Source organism: Melospiza melodia, chromosome 12 (genome assembly GCF_035770615.1).
Source record: "Melospiza melodia melodia isolate bMelMel2 chromosome 12, bMelMel2.pri, whole genome shotgun sequence".
NCBI lineage: Eukaryota > Metazoa > Chordata > Aves > Passeriformes > Passerellidae > Melospiza > Melospiza melodia.
Genome location: NC_086205.1, coordinates 25,145,949 through 25,165,312, shown reverse-complemented (window position 1 = coordinate 25,165,312; position 19,364 = coordinate 25,145,949). Strand labels below are relative to the sequence as shown.

Sequence of the window (19,364 nt, the reverse complement as noted above, 5' to 3'; positions counted from 1 at the left end):
TAAAGATCTACTGCCACACCAAGTATTTATTTATGTGCTGCTTTTACCTCCTGTGGAAGAAAATAATTTTGACTTAATTTTCTTGTCTCCCCCAACTAGTTTGGAAAATGCACCTCCCAAAATAAGTCCATAATTATGATTAACAACACGGGCCAGATCCTCAGTTGCTGTAAATTAGCATTCCCCAATTCCTTGCAGTGGAGCAAAGCCAATTCCTTGCAACACAGAAAGCTTCCCGTGCCCTTGGCATGCTGCTTTACATCTTTAAGGGTATTAACAAACATTCTTTAATGTAGCATTGTACAGAATTTGCTCTGGCCAGATCAAACTTTAAAAAGAAAAAAAAAAGGATAAATCTGGCATCATGGTTTTTAAAGTCTTTAAAATTATCTCGTAAACAAAATGAATTACTTCAATATATTGTGTTGATGAATTAAATCAACAGAACTGCTACTGCTCTGTCGCGTGATCTGGCTGCAGAGAACAACTTTATTTTCTTCTTAATTTTCAGGTTGGCCATATACTTAACAATATTACTGTAATTCTGGCACAACTCTGTGGAAGAAGGAGCTCCAGTGAGACAGCACAGAAAGGAAGTAATTAACAAAAAATGTTTATATCTGTATAGTTGACTACAAAACATGAAGAAAAAAAATCCCCTACCACAGGGATTTTGGGGTTTAAGGATATGAATAGGCAATGAAAAATTCTGCACTTTTCATTTAATAAATCCTCAATAATGATCAGATTAATTTGAGCAGCTGAGTAATCGTTTCTGAAAACATTCTCTGGTTTAGGCTGCTCTGCCATGCTCTCCATTCTGTTGGTGCTGATGAAAATGATAGTCCAAGGCTGGGATTAGTGAAGAAAAATCCAGAATTCCTGAGGACCCACTGACAGACACAGTACATCTGAAACAGGTACTATTGCTCTTCCCAGATCTCCCCTCCTCAGCTTCCCCTCTTTTTCATCTTCCACCTGGGAATTGCACAAACAGAGCCCAAAAAGGGTTTTGGAGCAATCCTAAATCAGGGATACTGTGAAGACAAATGGTAAATGTCTGTTACCCCAGCTGCTAAGTTAATTACTGTAATGGGAAACATCTTGACAGAAGCATTGCATATGGTTATTAGCAATTAACCCACCACTCCAAAAATCACAATTCTGCTAATAACAGAACAGAGCTCAGCCTTCCTAATTACAATCTCTGCACGAAAATTTCTTTATATCAGATTGGACTGTTAAAGCCTGTAACTAGCTACAATTTAAAAAGACTGGCAATGGAGATACTGAGAATTAGACAGAAAAATGAAAATAGAACAGGATGGCGTGACACTGACTCAAAGTTTTGGGCAACACTCGTTCATGCTTGGGGATACACAACAACTGTCACAGCCTGTTTGTAGGAAATTACACATCAAAATTAAAATGCTAATGAGGGGGGAAATATGCTTTAAAGTGGAGAGGATGGCATGAAACATTATGAGAGATACCAAATCTTTTACAGAATTCGTGATCTGGACGTTGTTGTAAATAATGTGCTGAATTTGGATTGCACTGGAATGTGACAGAACAATTTTCTGATCACCAGGAGAGGAGAATAATGCAATTTCCATCCCTTAGAAAGTCCTTCAGTACTATATGGAGGGTACGAGCTGTTTTCTTTTTCCCCTAACCACTTGTACTCCAGGCAATTGCATCCCATTATAACTGCACAAAGCCACCAAGGGGAATTGGCACTTTCCCTGCTCAGCTCAAAAGCTGGTTTAGCTGAGCAAGATGCAATTCAATTTACTCCTTTTCCCAGCCAGGAAAAGGTTCACTCTGCTCAACCTGTCCAGTGACTGCTTTGGTAGTGGCCAGGGTGCTGTTTGTAGATGCTGAGGTCAAAGATGCAGAAGTTATAGAAAATAAATTTCAGGACAGCAGGAAGGTGCCTGGTTGGTCATAGCAAGGATGTGGAATATAAAGGAGTCACTAATGCTGTTCCCTGAGCCCTTTTTACCAGAGCCCAGTGTAAAAGGGGGAATAAATGAGTCAGCTTCTACCTCTGAGTCAGGTCTGAAGGTTTAACTGACTTGGGATCCCAGCAGATCAATTATCTCAGGAGGCTTTGAAACTCCTTCCACCAATGCTGCAACTCCACCCATGGGAGTCATCCCATTAAAGCCAACAGCTCTGCAGGATATCCTCAAATAAAACACAGCAGAGGAGAAAGCATTGGATTTGTGAGAAGAGCACATTGCACTGGCTGGGTTGGCTTTGGAGCTCAGGACAATGCCAAGGTCACAGCAGCTGAAGTCTCCTCAGAAAGGAGAGATTTTTTACTCCAGGGTTTGGCTGCATTTTGCTGTGTGCCCCCCAGGCAAAGGTCTCATCTCTTAAGTGCCTTCACTCTGCGTTTCAGTACCTCCCAGTCTGCATGTTGCTGGTCCATTATTCCTAACAAGTGGGGATAATAAATGTTGTGTATAGTTTGTAAAGATCACACACAGCTTTGAAGAACAATGTTGAATAGTTTAAGTTCCTTAAGATGGAAAAAATTAAAGTATTTTTTAAAGACTAATTTACCTCTCCTGGAAAAATCCCCAACAACCGAGGAATGAGATCTTTTTTGCCATGATGTGATCCTGAAAATAATCCAGGTTGGGATGATATCACAGGACATAATGAACACTCAGTCTTGACATAATGAAGGTCTATTATTTAATGAAGAAAGATTTTCTGGGGTTTAAGAAATAAAATTATTAAAAACCACATTCTCTGCGGGAGGTAATGAGATTAGCTCAACACAAGGTCCTGTGGAGTTAAACTACTCCAGACACAAGAAAGCCTCAGCCATTCATTGGAAATTTCAGGGTACAATTATTCTGCTCTAAGGCCAGATAACAGCTGTGAATTTTCTTCCCCATGAAAAAGAAATCAGTTGATAAAATCTCCAAGGGATCATGTCCATGCAAGCTTCAAAGCAATGAACAATATAAAACCAGTTTTCTTGTTATGAATGGTAAATGTTTACCTACTCCAGCGAAGGCCTTGGAAAAATAAAAACCATACAGGAAACCACTTGTAAAGTGTGTGGAAAATGAGAAGTGGGTGTATCGTGTTACAGGGCTGCGAGGGAGACGAATGAATGCTCTGTGAAGCAGAGGCTGACTGCTGGCTGGCGAGGATGCTGGTGCACCCACCCAGCTGTGCCTGTCACAGGCTTGTGCAGGAGCTCCCTCAGAGCAAGGGGAGACCAAGGGAAGGAATCGCAGATTTTAGCCCTGGCTGGCTCAGGGCCCATCTGCTGTTCACAGCCCAGGACCGGGTTAGTCACAGCTCTCTGGAGAGAGGGAAGCTGTGCTGTGACGCACCTGGAGACCTGCATTAGATCATGAAACGCTTAAGGTGTGTTTTTCTCAATTTTTTATGTGCTACTATGCACAGCTCCCTTTCCAGGTCAGTTGGTCTCCCTTCTCTCAGCAGTAAAGGGGAAAGAGTTGTGTTTTGACAGCACTAAAGGTCTGGAGAGATCATAAAGATGAGAGGATGATCTGGAGGACAGCAGGCAGCCCTGCGATTTAAAAACCACTCCTGAGTTCCCAGTTTTATGTTCTTGCTGTCTCTAACTCTCGGCAGCAGCGGTGTTATCCCTCCCTCAAGATGTTCAACGCGTTTATTTTCACTGTTACCTCTCGGAAGCGCTCAGACGCGATTGCACTGGGCATCCTGCACAGAACAAAGAAGGGCCAGAGGAAATAAAGAGCGGCCAAGATCCGTGTCCGTCAGCATCCCGGCAGTGCAGGGAGAGCAGGGCGGGCGGCCGGAGACTGCACGGGCACGGAGAACATCCCTGCGCATCTCCTGCCGGAGCTGATCCCCGCGGGATGCGGAGCAGGGAAAGCTCCCTTTGCAGGAGGAGCACAGCAGCGTTCCCGCGGGGAGCTCCCGGGACACGGGCTGGGCACGGCACGGCACGGGACGGGACGCGGGCACGGGACGGGACGCGGGTACGGCACGGCACGCGGGTACGGCACGGCACGGCACGGCACGGCACGGCTCGGCTCGGCTCGGCTCTTCGCGCTGCGGGGCGGGCCCGGCGGGGCGGGGATGGGGCCGGGCCGGGGCCGCCCCGCCCGTGGCGCGGCTCTGCCGCCGCTTTAAATGATTTGGGGGCCGGGGCTGCTGCTTCTGCCGCTGCTGTTGCTGCTGCTGCTGCTGCGGGTGTCGGTGCTGCTCCAGCCTCGCTCCCCGCAGCGCCATGCGGGCCGGGCCAGCGCTGCTGCTGCTGCTGCTGCCCGCGCTGCTGGGCTGCGCTCTGGCCGCGGGGCCGCGGCTGCTGCGGGGCATGTGAGTGTCTGTGCGGGGCTGTGGGAGCGTGGGAGTGTCTGTGCGGGGCATGTGAGTGTCTGTGCGGGGCTCTGGGAGTGTCTGTGCGGGGCTCTGGGAGTGTCTGTGCGGGGCTCTGGGAGTGTCTGTGCGGGGCTCTGGGAGTGAGTGTGCGGGCTATGTGAGTATGCGGGGCCGTATGCGAGTGCGAGTGTCTGTGCGGGGCTCCGTGTGAGTGTGCGGGGCTCCGTGTGAGTGTGCGGGGCTCCGTGTGAGTGTGCGGGGCTCCGTGTGAGTGTGCGGGGCTCCGAGTGAGTGTGCGGGGCTCCGTGTGAGTGTGCGGGGCTCCGTGTGAGTGTGCGGGGCTCCGTGTGAGTGTGCGGGGCTCCGTGTGAGTGTGCGGGGCTCCGAGTGAGTGTGCGGGCTCGGCCGGGACACGCCGCCTGTGGCCCTGCCGGGGGGCTCCTGCTCCCCTCGGCTCCCCTCGGCTCCGGGGAAAGTTTGGGTGGGTTCGCCGCAACTCTGCGCATCCCCCAAGCCGCGGGGCTGTCCTGGCTGGGCCTGCGGGGCTCCGTGAGGGAACGCTGGGCTGCGCTTGGCTTTGCTGTGGAAGGTGAAGGCAGCTCCTGCCTGTGCTATCAGCGTGGGGAGAGCAGCAGGACAGAGACCGGGGGTACGTGCGGGAAGGTCAGGGAGTGAGGAGCATCCATCCCATCCATCCCTCCATCCATCCCTCCCTCCATCGTGCCGCGGCCGGGAGCGCACAAAGAGCCGGGCCCGCACGTGTGCGGCTGCAGCGGCGCCGGGGAACTTTCTCCGAGGGCTCTGCGCGGTGTGGGCAGCAAACGCTCTTTGTTGTAAACGCGGTGGAATGTTTGTGTCCGAGGTGGTTCTCGGGTCGGGCTCTAGAAGGGAGTAGCTGGCCGCCTGCACGAAATCTCCGTTAAAGTTTTCGCGTGTTGAAATTGAATGTTGATGGAAACTGTTTCCTGTGTACCTTTACTTTTCCTTGTGTACCTTTCTCAATTTGTGTTTTAAGGAATGTTGTACCCCCCTCTCAAAGCAACCTGACAACAGCCTTTTCAAATATCTGTGTATAGCCTAATTTCTAACCTCTCTTGTCTTCCTGGGTTTTATCTTCATCAACCTCATGCCACTCTTTCATAATTAATGTCTTGTATCTGCTTTCAGTTTAGTTCTCTATTCTGTCTGAAAATTGAGATTTCCAAGCCTATTGCTCATTGGCTTTCTATGCAATACATATTTACACAGCATTTACCAGAAGTGCTTTTAAGGTGGTTTATATTACTCCATTTTGCTGGAGCACGAAGTATTCATCACAGTGCTTAGAGAAGTTAAGCTCATTCTGTGGTAAAACATTTTCCTTTGTTAAAAGTGCTCTGTGTTCCTTTCAGGCATGCTTTGTGCTCTCTTTCTGAGCAATTACTCCATCAGGAGGAGGAATAGCATTGGCCTACATTAATCTGTTTGCATTTGACAGCAGTAATAACTATGATTCTGCACTTTTGAGGCTGGAGGTGCTGTTAACTGTGAATTGCCTCCAAAGAATTTTTTGTTTGCCTTTACCTTTTTAAAGGCTGTGTCACGGAAAGAGCAGAGGGAGCATTCCCTCCTGGAAGGGATGCTGTGTGAGGATGTTGCTGCCGGGCTGGAGTCAGTGGCAGCAGCAGTGCACTGTCAGCCAGCAGCAATCAGGAGCAGCCACACAAACCCCCAGACTGTGTCAGAGCATTCAGTGCTCTTCCCAACAGTCATAATTCTGAAATTACTGCCTTTCTTCCTGATTTTCCCAAGCTGGAGCAAGTATAAGTATTACTCCAAACTTTCTTGCTATTTAGGGACCTTGGTGTGAGCACAAATGCAAGATGTCACCACCCTTTAGGAGTGACTCTGCCAGCTTTCACCAAGAAACAGTGACATGTCCAGGAGGATTTTTGAAATGAATCCCCTTTTTCTAACAATTCTGGTTTGACTTTGGTCATCTGCAGTCAATGAAATCAGAACAGCAAATGGATCCCTTGGAACACACCATGCCGAGTGTGTTCTTTGCTGTTGTTTTGATTGAGATCTTATGTGGCTGAGGCTGCACAGGATATTCTTCATAATTGTTTTTGTTCCGTTGCTAACTTGAGCATTTGCTCCTAGCTAGGAATGGGAGGGATCTGTGGGGATGTTGGTGTTCTGCTTCCAAGCCCCCTGAGGAGATTTAATGTAGAACAGATTAGAGAATTATGAGATATTTCTATCAACTGCTTTTCCATACAATTAGCCCTTGATGATCCTCTAATAGAACTTCAGAGAACTCTGGAATGACCAGAGAACAGATATGCCATTTTCATTGTAAAGCATATTTGGGCCTTTAAATGAGGAATTAGCCATGTCTGATGATAAAAAGCACATTTTTGACACTTTGTAGTGAGCTCTCTAGCCCAAAACTGGGGTGTGTAAGACAATGCAAGTGTGATGTGTGGTTATCTAGCATCAGGGGGGTTATCTAGAGATCAGGGGGAGCTGTGGGACAGGGCAGAAATGGGAACCAAAGGAGGACTTGGGTTGCTGTCAGAAGTGGTAAATCCTCTCCTAGACAAACATTCCCCTGGGAGCTGGAGCAGTACAGATGTCTGCTCATAGTCAGGGGTGCAGGGCAGAGCAGAGGCAGTGGAGCTGTGTGCTGGGAACCCCCTTTGTGCAATAAATATCACCTTTCAGAGTTGGGACTGGGACAGGGCTCAGGAATGGATTCCTCTGCTCCCAGGTGAGGATTTCCTTGCCAAAGGCAGGAGATCAGTTTGGTTCTGTCAGCATTAAACCCCTTGCTCTGTGGCTCTGCAGGTCCAGGATGGCATCTGAAGGGGCTGCTCTGCTTTTAGAGGATCCAATCTCAATCTTGCAATAAAACTGTTTTTTCTTTACTGCTCACACGTTGTATCTGCATATTTTCACTTTATCAACGAGCAGTCTGGTCGCATTCCAAGGAACACCTGGATATGGATTCCTGGCTGAGTTACTGTTTTCCAGCTCCTCCAATTCTTTGGGGCAGTATCAGCTTTCTTGTGCTCCTCCTGATAAATCACGTTCCCAAAAGGAAACTCTAGCATCCACATGTTATCTACATCTGCAAACCTCGAGTAAACCTGGCCCTTCAGCTGCTCCAGCTGTTGGGTGCAGTGGCACAGAGCTGGTTTTGCACCACTGCAAACAGATGTGCCTCTGGACACTTTCTCCAAGTGACACAAATAAAAATTCCTTTCAAGGTATAATTAAAAAAGGCAAAGTCCACTGTTTTCCACATTTCAAGAATTAACTGCTGTTGTGCAAAGTGTTCCCATATGAGGGGATGCCTCTGAGTTGTGATTGTTACAGCGGAACAAATTGCATGTCAGTTTGCATATTTGGAACGCAGCGCAGAAAACAAAACGAGAAATGCTTCCATAAAGTATAAAGAGATAAACTTAAACCTGGAGCCTGGAATTTTGTTATAATACTGTCCAAGTGATGTGAAAAGTAGATTGTGTAATCATTTCTTGGTGAGAAATTGTCTCAATGTATTGGCTGTTTAGCCAATATACTTTATTTTCACCTCCAGTGATGTCAATTTGCAGGTGTGAGGAAAGCTTGTCTTTCTGGCATTAAATAAGGGCTTAAAGTATGTTTTCTTTTTTCAGTTGAGCTGAATAATGTAGTGGAATCCCCTTGCACTTCTTTGGATGGGTTATCTTACACTTGAAGGTTTTGTAGTTAAAATTTGCAAGTTTTTCTGGTGAAAGTAAGGTTTGCTAGTGGTGTATTCAAATGTGTACCATAGTTTAATTTTGTATTAAATTTTTACATCAAGTGGGATTAAGTATTTCTCTTTAAACCTTGTTTGAAGTGATGGTGGCAGCTGAGAGAGTCATTGGCAAATTTTGATTTTAGGCTGAATTTTGCATAACTTGTCTTCAGCTGAAACCTGAAGCCCTTCTTCCCATTCCTGTCTGCCCAGACTCCATAGGGCTGCAGCAAACCCTCACTCCAGCCTTTGAGGCTTGGATAATGTGATTTTAGCAAGCATGGTTTAAATGCATTGGCATAAAATTCCTGGTGGTTTCATCCCCTATTTCCCCAACCCTTGAATTTTCCGTTGAGGACTGAGATGTTTCTGATCTTTGTGAAGATCACACCGAACAGAAATAAATTTTTTTTCAGCCCGTGCACTACAGGCTGCTGCCAGCAGATAGAGCTCATGCTGGTCAGCTCTGCAGCACAGAATCCATTCCTCAGGACTTTGCACTTCAAGCTTCTGTTTCACAGCTCCTGGAGGAATATTAATTTTGAATTTAGTCTTTTAACAGATGGCAAAGCGCTCTTTTCCTCGTTTTCTGCCCCAGTGTATTCACTGTCAGGAGACTTGAGGATAATGAACGAATGTCATGGTGGGACTGTGCTTTTCCTGATTTATGACGTTTTCCTGCTCTTCAGGAGAAAAATGAGATCAAGACTTTCTCCTAAACTCTGAAATAGCTGTAAGACAGCACAGTAAAACCTGATAGCCTGAAGTTGTTATATTTATCAAAGACGAACTTGAACTGCAAATATTTTCCAGTTTTAGAAACTCCTGAGTTTGTGTCAGAGACATCATAAAATGGTTTTAAATATCACAAGAGGTTTAGAAACACTCTGCTCATAATCATAGTAGCTTACACAGTACTGTATGATTCTTAAATCTGCACATTTAAGGTAAAAAAGTAAAGGGGAATGCCCCTTCACTTTTAATGGGATTGGACTTCTCACATTACTGTCCAAAAATACACCCTAAGAGGAAAAAGCTTGTCAGGTTTCTTTAGGTGTAATTGTTATGGAATGTTGCTATAGTTTAGTTATTTATGCAACAGTTTAATGTGCTTGAAATGTGTTTTTGCAGTATTTCTTGAGAAAATTGCCTGGTTTTTGCTTTGACTTTTCTTCTGCATTGTTTTGCTTTTCCTAGTTGTAGGCATGCCATGATCTAGGTATGACAGGCTGTGGAATATTTTTAATAAATGTGAAGAAAGCCCCTGGTGAGGAGGGATGAGATTATCTGTGGTGGCAGACCTGGTCTCCAGGTGACTTTTTAGCAGAACTTTGATGGCAGTGACACTTTTGGCTCCCAGGGGGTTAACAGCCCATATTGCAGACTTGTGTTATTCACCAATTAAATACCTTCTCTCTTTGAACACAGTTAATAGATTTCCTTCCTCTGAAATCCAAGCCTGTTATTGCTTACATTCCCCTCTCAAATCTATTGCTTTTAATTTATTTCTGAGCAGAAAGAAATTTCCTTTCATTACTGCGAAATCAAAGCATTTGAAAATGATGTACTGAACATATGCAGCTTGTGCTTTGGGTTCCAGCTTCCAGCCTTGCTTTAAAACTAATCACTAATTGTTCCAGAGGGGAACTTGATATTTCTGCCTTTGCTGGGAGATGCTGTGGGCTGTGATGTGTGCCCTGAGCTCCATCTCAGTGCCTTTCACCTGGGGATGGATATTTGTGTGTGGAAAGGGGAATGTTGCTCAAGTCAGAGCGCTGACACTTGCTTTTGTGATCTCCAGTAGAAACACCTTGCTGTCTTCCCTTTGTAAGTCACAGCAGAGCTTGGCACAAAATCTTGTTTAGAAGAGAATGCCATGCCCAGACCATGTTTTTATGTACATGACCTAATTCAATATTGAAAATTTAGTATAATGTCTCAGGGTGTGCCTGAGAAGAGGCTTTATAGGGTGCTCTGTAATGTTTTTTAATGAAGAAATCCCCGTAAATTGTGGAATAATTGGGTATTTTTGGCCTGGTCTTCAGGTTGGAATATTCCTCTATAGTAAATAAGTTTTTATACACCTCAGCCTTCTGGAGACTCTTCAGTGTTTGTAATTGCTGGTGCTCTCCCTGCCTGACCAGTGCACCATCAAGGGTGAAAATACAGCTGTGTAAACTTCTCTCATCATTATATTGCTTGTATTTTATAATTGTGAGTCCAAGCCTGTCCATCTCTCTCTGTAGAGTAGCACCAGGAACCTGTGGGTTATTTAGAACCTCAGCATAAGTAATCCAAAAGATAAATTAAGATTTTTTCCCCCTTCTACTTTGCCACTGTTGAACACTAATCCACTAATGCATGTTAGTTTTTCTGTGGTTCGAATTAATTAAATATTTAGCTTAACCAAGTTTTCTTAATGTTAAAGCAAACAACCGAAAACCTCAAACCAAACAAAAAATCCCAAACCCCTCAAAAATGGACATTGGTATCAAGGTAATGATTAATAGTGAAGTAAAAGACTTGGAATATTTTAACACCTAAAATGTTGGCATGTAGGGATTTTTCTTACATATATTGCATACATTAGATGTAATCATGTTTGATTGGAAGGTATATATTCCATGTTATTTTTAAAAGTAAGCTTTAAAAAAAAGTTTTGCTTTGAAACTGCTAAAATCTGGCAGGCACCAAAAAAGCAGTGAACAATTTCCTGGATATGGTTGCTGAAACAGAACTGAGGATTTCAGTGCCTTCTAGCTCATTTCATTGTCAAACAGTGTGGCACCTGCTGTAAACCAGAGTGAGCTTTCTCTCCTTGTGACATGTGGTGTGACACTTGGAATGATTCTTGTGTTAATATTTGAACGTCAGGTCCCTTTGTGCCTTCCTGCTGCAGGGAGCTCAGGTGTGTGCACCTGGCTGGTTTATTGGGGGCTGGAGTTTGCTGGGGTGTTACACACAGGGCACTGATAATGGCAGTGGGTGTAATTAATGCGAAATTACACCTAGAGCTTCCCCTCTCTGATTTCAGACTTTTACATCCTCAGTTTAATGTGGATTTTGGACCCTTATCTGCTTTGTCTTAACGATGATTGCATGCCTACTATTTCTTAGCCTCCTTTATGTGATATCCCATATGATTTTCTGATTAAGGAACATCCTTGGGACCTGGGTCCTTAAATTTTATAAAACTGAGTGTTTGTGCTGCTTGGGGCTTTGCAGGCCTGGTCACTGGTGCTCTTCTGGATGTAGCAAACAGAACTATAAAACTGGATGTTACTGGGGATTGAATCTACATGATGCTAAGAAAAAAAAAAGAATAAAAATCACTCCCTGACTTTAAAATAAAAAAAAAAAGAAAAGGTGGCTTGGCCAATCATGGTTAAATGATCTGGATGTGCATGTTTACCTTCTGCTTTCCTTGCCAACCCAAACAGATGATTCTGTGCTGTGGGAGGGAGGAGGATGGTTAAGTGGAAGGTAAACGACGGGCGCCGCACTTTGACAGCGGCAAGAACCAAAAATCTTATTGTTGTTATAATAGCTGAGTGTGTAATTAATCATCTCCTATCGATTTGCTCTTCATCTAGATGCAGGGCACAGAGGCTGGAGGAACTCTCCCGTTATTTGGCTGCTCCATCTAATCAGAGGGAGGATGTGAGTGAGACACGGCAGTGCATTAGCAACCTGTGGGATGGGGCAGCCTGGTGTGCTGGACCTTGCTGCCCACAGCAGCAGTGATAATGAGACCTAATCTAAATGAGCCTGGTGCTTGCAAGCCGTGTCCCACAGGGGCTGTGAACATCACAAATATTGATACAGGATCAGGAGAGAGCAGGGATTGATTAGTGGTCAAGGGAGCAGGATGTCCTAATTGTCTCTGGTAGTGCTGATTAATTTGATCAGGGAAATGAGCCTTAAAATAGATTAAGGGTAGAAAGGGGAGCTTGGCAGCTTAAAAAAAAAAAAAAATAAAAGCCTTTTCTGTCATTCTGGCCTTTGTAAATTATTAAGCAATATGTATCTAGAGACAAAATTTATATATATATAAGCCAATATATGTAACTTGCTCTTTGGACCTTTTGTTTCTGTGGTCTATTTCCCACATGTTTCTGAAAGGTGCCACCTTTTCTTTTTGCAGGTCTTTTTTATAAGACAATGGTGGTATTGGAGGTGTGAGGGGATTCAGACAGTTAACCTGAAAAGCTCCTAACCAAATCCTTTGTAGCAGTGTTCAATTAAGCAATATGTATCTAGAGACACAATTTATATATATAAGGCAATATATGTAACTTGTTCTTTGGACCTTTTGTTTCTGTGCTCTCTTTCCCAATTTGACTTTTATTTTCCTGTGTTCAAATAACACAGTTTATTCTGTGTTATCTGAACACAGTTCTTTGTCCTTTCCAATTGAGATCATATAGATTAAAAACTTTTAATCAGCATCTCTTTTGCACACAACATCATGCTGCTGGCTGTTTCTCCTCTGCAGTGCCACATGTTTCTGAAAGCTGCCACCTTGTCTTTCTAGAAGTCTTTTTTATAAGACAGTGGTGATGTTGGAGGTGTGAGGGGATTCAGACAGTTCACCTGAAAAGCTCCTGACCAAATCCTTTGTAGCTGTGTACAACTATTTTCAGATCAACACCAGCATATCTCCAGTGCAAAACCAGTTATCATCACAGCAGTGGAGAGTTTAGCCCTGACTGTAATCTTGGTTCCCTTAAGGAAACTCTTATTTGATCTTTTCAAACTAAAACTGAGTAAGCAGACTGAGGTTTTCTAAACTTTTAATAGCAGCAGAAGGGGAAGGAGCAGCAACCAATTAGTGTTTTGAAAAATCCAGGATTCCAGCAAGTTGCTCCTGATGACAGGTTTCGTCTATTGACTGATTTATGGGAAGATCAATAGTGTTCAGGCTGAAAATCCGTCAGCTGAGGCAATGCAGGCTGCAACATCTCATTTTTAGGGAGATGCTAACAGCTGTCTGACTCAGTGTAGAAGGTGGTGTCATTCAGGGAGTCTCTGTGGAAAGACCTGAAATCAGACAGCCAAATTCGTCTTCGTTAATGTTTTGATTTAAAGTTTGTGCTGTTGAAAGAAATCTTTAGGGATATCTTGATGTGTGTTTGCTCTCTCACTGCTGTTAAATCTGCCTACCTTCAGCTTCTTGTGTTGAGCTGGGTAAAAGTAGATGGGTAGAATGAGAGATTTCCTTTGGCATTCCAGGTGTTGGGCAGAAAAAGAAAATATCCCTATCACAGAGATGTGATGGACCTTTGCAAATGGAAGTGTCCAAGGCCAGGGCTTGGAGCAGCCTGGGATAGTGAAATCTGTCCCTGCCCATGGCAGGGGGCTAGAACTGAGTAATCTTTAAGGTCCTTTCCAACTCAAACCAATTTTTGTGGTAGATCTATTCCTTTTCTCTTTAAAATTCCAAACACAGGAATGAATTACATCCCGCCTGGAGATGCTTTTAATTTTCTCTGAACTTTTCCCGTTGTGCTGAGGTTCACGGGCACCTCCGCCAGATGATTAGCCCAGGCTGCTCTTGCTCTGTGTTGGTCTAATTATCTGTTCATTAGAATCTCAAGTCTTGAGCTGGGAGTGTGTAGGGTGTCTTTGTTTAAAGGGCAGTCTCCTAATGCAAATATTAAGAGAGCTTTCTGCCTTGCCTGAGTCAGACTGACAAGCTAATAATAGCCTTGGTGTTAGCCTTGGCTGGCACAGAGCACCAGTGCAAAAGGGTTTAAAGGCACTGCTGTATCAATCAAACCCTGGCCCATAATATGCCTTTGAGACTTTTGCTTGTTTTAACACTTAAACTCCCATTAAGAAACATCTTCTGAATGCAGAGGGCAGGAAAAGAGGAGCTGTTCTCTAATACACCACTACATCAACTTGAGGCTTCTGCTCACTCCTGGATGGCCTCTAATTAGAGTGCCACAGTGCTGGATTGTGCCTTCACTCGTTCCAGGAGCTGTTCTGAGGTTCAGAGCTCTCCAGTAAGTCAGACATCCCAAAACCTGCCCTGCTGGCTGTGTGTGTGTGGGGAGCTGTGAGCATGCTGGATTGTTGGAGAGGGCATGCTCGATTCCCAGCTTTGCCAGCACGGGATTACATGTTATGCAATTGCTGAAATTTAATTATAGTGTTTCAGCAGTTTTGATATCTGCCTTTAAATTATCCCAAGGGCACCAAGGAGGAATGGCTTACTTTGAATAAATCTTCATAAACATATGACTCTGCTGCTGGCTTGTTTTGTTCTGTGAGCGTCATTTGTTCCCATTAACCATATCCTAGAAGTCAATGCTGCTATTCCTGGAAACATGGCAATATCACATGAGGAGGAACTTGTGGGATGGGCTCAGCGTGTCATTACAACAATTGTCAGCTCCTCTCTTTTATTTATGGAAGAGCGATGCATATGAATGTACCTTTATCTGGAAAGTTTTAGGCAATTCTAATAAAAGGAGATCTGCATGAATTATCAGAACATGATGTTCTATTCACTGGAGGGAGAGTCATTTTAAAAAGCCTGCTAAGTGAGGCATGGTTGCTAAGTAAGGCAAGGGTTTTATTAGACCAACTGACGTAATGGAAAGGAGGAAAAACAGGCAAGATTTTGGGCACACAAAGATCTTCCTTGGATGGGAAACAAATGGCAGACTTTGTGCTAAGAATGGCTTGGGAACAATGCCTCTGAAGTTCAGCTAAATGTGTAAAATGGGGAGGTAGTTCTGGAGGGAAGGGGTAGCTGGGACACGTGGGAAGGATTGATAAATGATGGAGATGACATTGGGAATGAGGGGGAAGCCTGGTTGTTTGAGGGATTTGGGCTGTGACCATCTCCTGTTCTGCTCTGAGGTGTTGGCACTGAGGAATGGGAAATATGGAGCAATATTGAGTATGGGCTGTGCAGCAGAGGAGGAAGAACATGGGGGGATGTCCACTGGTAGTGTGGTTTAGGATGATGGAGATGATTGCTCTAATTGTTCTCAAGGCTGGAAGAAACAGATATTCTAGTTCAGGAAGGTAACTTCTGCCAAGGTCAGGTGTTCCAGTGCAAATGGATTCTTTACTTTTTTTCCATGGTGATGTAGGACAGCCAGAGCTTACAGCTGTGGGCTTTCTTCTCCTGCCTTCCTTTCCATGGGCTGCCTGAATTCCTGAGGGCTATTTGGGTTCTGTCACATGCTTGGAACTGTTGGGAGACCTGACTCCCCCAACAGCAAACCCAAAACTGATTGCAAAAAAAAAAAAAAAAAAAATCATTCTGTTCCTCCTCCTGGAGTGTCCTTGTTGGGCAGAGCTCCTCTTTGCCCTGAGATGATGTCCCAGGTGTTCCCCTGGCAGCTCTGGTGGCCTGGCTGGATGTGCCATTCTCCATAGGGTGATGACAGCATCCTGCACAGCACTGGGGCTTTTGTCCACTCAAATCCTGTGGGATTTGATCCAGGCAGGGCTTCTCAGTAGGAAAATTGATCATGGTTATGGTGTTTTCTGGTTCTGCACAGGCCTAATTTAATGATATTTGTAAACCGCTTGAAGATCTGTGGATGAAAGATGTTCTCTCGTTAGCAAGGCTGCCTTGTGTGGTGTTTAGGCTTCATAGGAGTTAAAAAACTCCATAAATCCTGAATTAGGGACTAACAATATCCACGATAAGTGATGGTGACCAACTGCCAGGCAGCTCTTGGGCTAGAGCTTGAGCTCTTGCTCTCTGATTAGTGCCACCCCCAGGTTTTCTAGCACAGGTTCCTACCTGTGACAGAGGAAACAAGTGTGTCAGGATGTTACTTGATCACTCTCTACCTTCTTCAGACTGAAGTTTGGGGAAGGATTTGTCTGCTGAATGGTGGTGTTGCCAGGGTGGGTGTAGAAGGTCCCTGTTCCCCCCTGCGTTTGAGTTACTGAGGCTTGTGCTTGCAAAGCCTCCCCAGGCTGTCCTGGGGAATTGGTGATTAAATTATTGCACTAACAATCTATAAACTACTCAAAAAAATCAGTGAGTTAATTTCATTCGTGTCACAACAGGTTCCTGCCTTCAAAGATGACAGAACCCCTCATTCTTTATGGTTTTATTTAGACCTTGAGTGTTTGCTGCCGTTGTTTTCTGTCATGAAAAATTTCCTGATTTATACCAGGGCAGAGATGTTGGGATAAGGCAGAGGAAATCTTTGCAAAACCATCAGCATGTAACCTTTTTTTTGACCCTCCATACCTCCTGCAATCCTGCTATTTTTGTAACCCTGGCTAGGTAGCAGGATGAAGATTACATATCATCCTCCAAAGCAGAGCTTTTATTTTGGTCTTGTTATTTTAGGAATAATCAGCAGAGAATAAGGATACTTCCTCTTACCAATTTCATGTGTTTCCCTGAGGGGACTGATATCAGGGGGGCTCTTACAGAATACACAATTTCCCTAGCAATAGTTCAGATAAATCCTATCTGCCCTTGAATCTGTAGTAAATCTTTCATTGACTTGTGAGGAGCCTGAATTTCAGTGCATTGTTCACATGCTAAGGCTTGGGGCTGCAGTGTGTTCCAACACCTGTAAAAATTCTGCTTCAAACACCCAGCAGAGCTTTGTGTGTTTCTCTAGGTGTCTAAATTTGGTGTTAGAAAATAAAAATTGTGCTTTTCTTTTCCCCTTTTGCAGGCCCAATGTGTGCCCAGTGCTGGAGCTGGCTCTGGTGGGACACCAGGAGCCCTGCATCCAGTCCTTCAGCCGCATGGTCAGGATGTGGAAGCAGGGCTGCACCAACAGGAGATGGTGTGTGAGCTATGAGAGAAGGTAACACATTATCTGTTTTGCTAATCTTTGTGCAAGTTTAACTTTTTTGTGAGAGGAGCTGTCAGCTGTTTCATCTGAAATGTTATGGACGTAGTGTCCTCCTGAGATTTGACTTGGAATCTGTTATTACTGAGTGGAAAATGTGACTTTTTAATGTGTTTTGGGTTGCTCATGAGCTTCGTGGCTGGCTTTAGATTCAGGATTTTACACTATCAGAAGATGTTCCTGTCTTGTTCTTGCTCAGGTGAAGCCCAGCTGTCATGTCATTGACTTTGAAAAATTGAACTTCTTTCTATTTCTGCCACATGCTTGGAACTGATGGGAGATCTGACTCCCCCCACAGCTAAACCCAAAACTGATTGAAAAAAAAAAATTAAAAAAAAATTACTCAGCTTTGGCTAGCCTGAATATAAACTCTTCAAAATAATGTGTGGACAGAGCATATCATACTGGGTTGTTGTTATCAGGATGCAGTTTGCTGTATTTGCTTCGTTTTTAACGACGACTCCTGACGGAGGCTGAAATAAAGTCTCATAAATGTGACATATGAGTGCAGTGTGCTGCTGGGGAGGTGGGAGTGGGTGGGATGGGAGCTGTGACTGCTCTCTTACCCCTCCTGTCCCCACAGGTCTGGCTACTACACGGTTTACAAGCAGGTGTACAGGATGGAGCAGCAGACTGTCTATAAGTGCTGCCCCGGCTGGGCCCAGCAGGACAATGAACCCGGCTGTCTGCACTGTGAGTTGGGACAAAACTGGGACAAAACCGCCAAATGACACCCTCAGACCCTGCCTTCCTACTGAATCCCCACTTCTAGACACAAGGGTTTGCTTCTTGTGGTTTATAACTGGCGTTTCCCCAGTGATGGGGGAGTAAGTGTCCTTTAAAAAGATAAAAGTGCTCGTGTAAAAGCAGCAAATAGCTCTAATTTTAATCCACACAGTTTGGATTAACAGTTTAAATTCTAATTGGAGTTGTTGCAGCGTTTTTGTGCCAGCCTGGCTTTGACAGGCCAACCGAATTTATTGCTGTTACCCGAATTATGCAGAGAAATCTGCTGTGAGGCACTTTCCTTGGGTGTAGCACTTGCTAGTCTGACTGGTTTTGGCATTTTCCCTTCTGCTGGTGCCCTTGAGCCAGTTTTATTTCTACCCTGTGGTTCTCCATCTGATGAGAACCCGTTTCTATCACTAATTTCTAACAATGATTGGATATTCTCCTAAAAGATGGAATTTAATTGAAATGATAAGGCAGCACTTCAGCCACTGCTAACAAGACATCAGTGGAAGATGGCAACCTACTCAGTGTTTAGTTTTTTTACTGTTTAGTCAGTAATTGTGTTTTCTGTATGAAAGTTAGCATCTGTTCTTATTTATTTTTTAATCTTCATACCAACTTCAGGGCTGCATTCAGAGAGCTTGCTTTTATGGTTGTCTCTTTGTAGTTAAAACACAAAAAAAAAAATAGCCTGAGAGGTATTCCTGTTAGTTTCAGCCTGAATCTACATATTTAGTGTGCACCTGTTTAGTTGTAGGAAGTCAAAAATATGTTTACAATCTGTGTTTTAATCTCTGGTGAAAAGGAGTTTAAGATATGTAAGCACCAGTGGCAAAAGGAAATTTTCTTCCTGAAAGAGCAGTGCAGGCTTGCTTTGAATTCTTTAAGGCCCCAAAGTGGTTGAATTACTCTTTTGTGTTTGATACTCTTTGCAAGTTTGGCTCAAGCATGTGGAATTTAAGTTGTTGTAAATAAAACTGTTCTGTGTTGGAGAAAGGGAAGAACTGCAATTCCCCTTTCCCCTCCTCATATATAATATCTCCCAGTGCATCAGTGGTTTTTAACCATTCCTCCATTATTGTCTGGCAGCTTTTCCTATTTTATTTTGGATTCAGGCAGTGCTTTGAGTCCTGTCTTCTGCCTCTGAAGCACCTTTAAGTTAAACTGCAATATCTAAGTCTTTTAATAAATTTCTTCATACCAACAAGGTAGTGACACCTATGATAGCAAATCCTGCGGCAGTCCAGTCTTTGCACTACAATAAAAATCTGGGTTTATTATTTGGGAGGTCATGTTGCATCAGGACTGAGTCAGAGAGGGAATTCTGGAGAATCCTTGGCTCAAAATGAGCTGGAATATCCTGTCCATTTCTGTTTCTAGTGCTGTGCTCTGCTGGAACCTGCTTCAATGGAGGGAAGTGCTCTGCAGGAGGGTCCCAGGTGTGCCAGTGCCCTGCAGGATTCCAGGGGCCTCGCTGCCAGTATGGTGAGTGCGCTGGGATTGTCTCAAGTTGGGGTAAAAAGCAACTTCAGCATTAATTGCTAAAACAAGCGTATTTTATTAATGTTGGCTTAAAATTAAAGGCGCCGTTGCTGCACTTTTAAGTGGTTATTTGATCATTCTCTTTTTAATTTTTTTTTTTTATTTTTTTGTATTGAATTTTAACAAAGCAAGATGAAAAT

At 44.1% G+C, this 19,364-nt stretch overlaps 1 protein-coding gene across 1 annotated transcript in view; it reads left to right on the top strand.

Annotated features, from left to right (window-relative positions):
* The first annotated feature begins 4,217 nt into the window (after positions 1-4,217).
* The window catches only part of LOC134423873 (multiple epidermal growth factor-like domains protein 6), a 192,990-nt gene continuing 177,843 nt past the window's right edge, over positions 4,218-19,364 (top strand). Inside the window, exons 1-4 of the mRNA XM_063167363.1 lie at positions 4,218-4,335; positions 16,771-16,905; positions 17,534-17,643; positions 19,063-19,167. Of these exons, the coding sequence (XP_063023433.1) occupies positions 4,247-4,335; positions 16,771-16,905; positions 17,534-17,643; positions 19,063-19,167 (439 nt within the window). The 5' untranslated portion in view covers positions 4,218-4,246. The remainder of the gene's footprint in view (positions 4,336-16,770; positions 16,906-17,533; positions 17,644-19,062; positions 19,168-19,364) is intronic.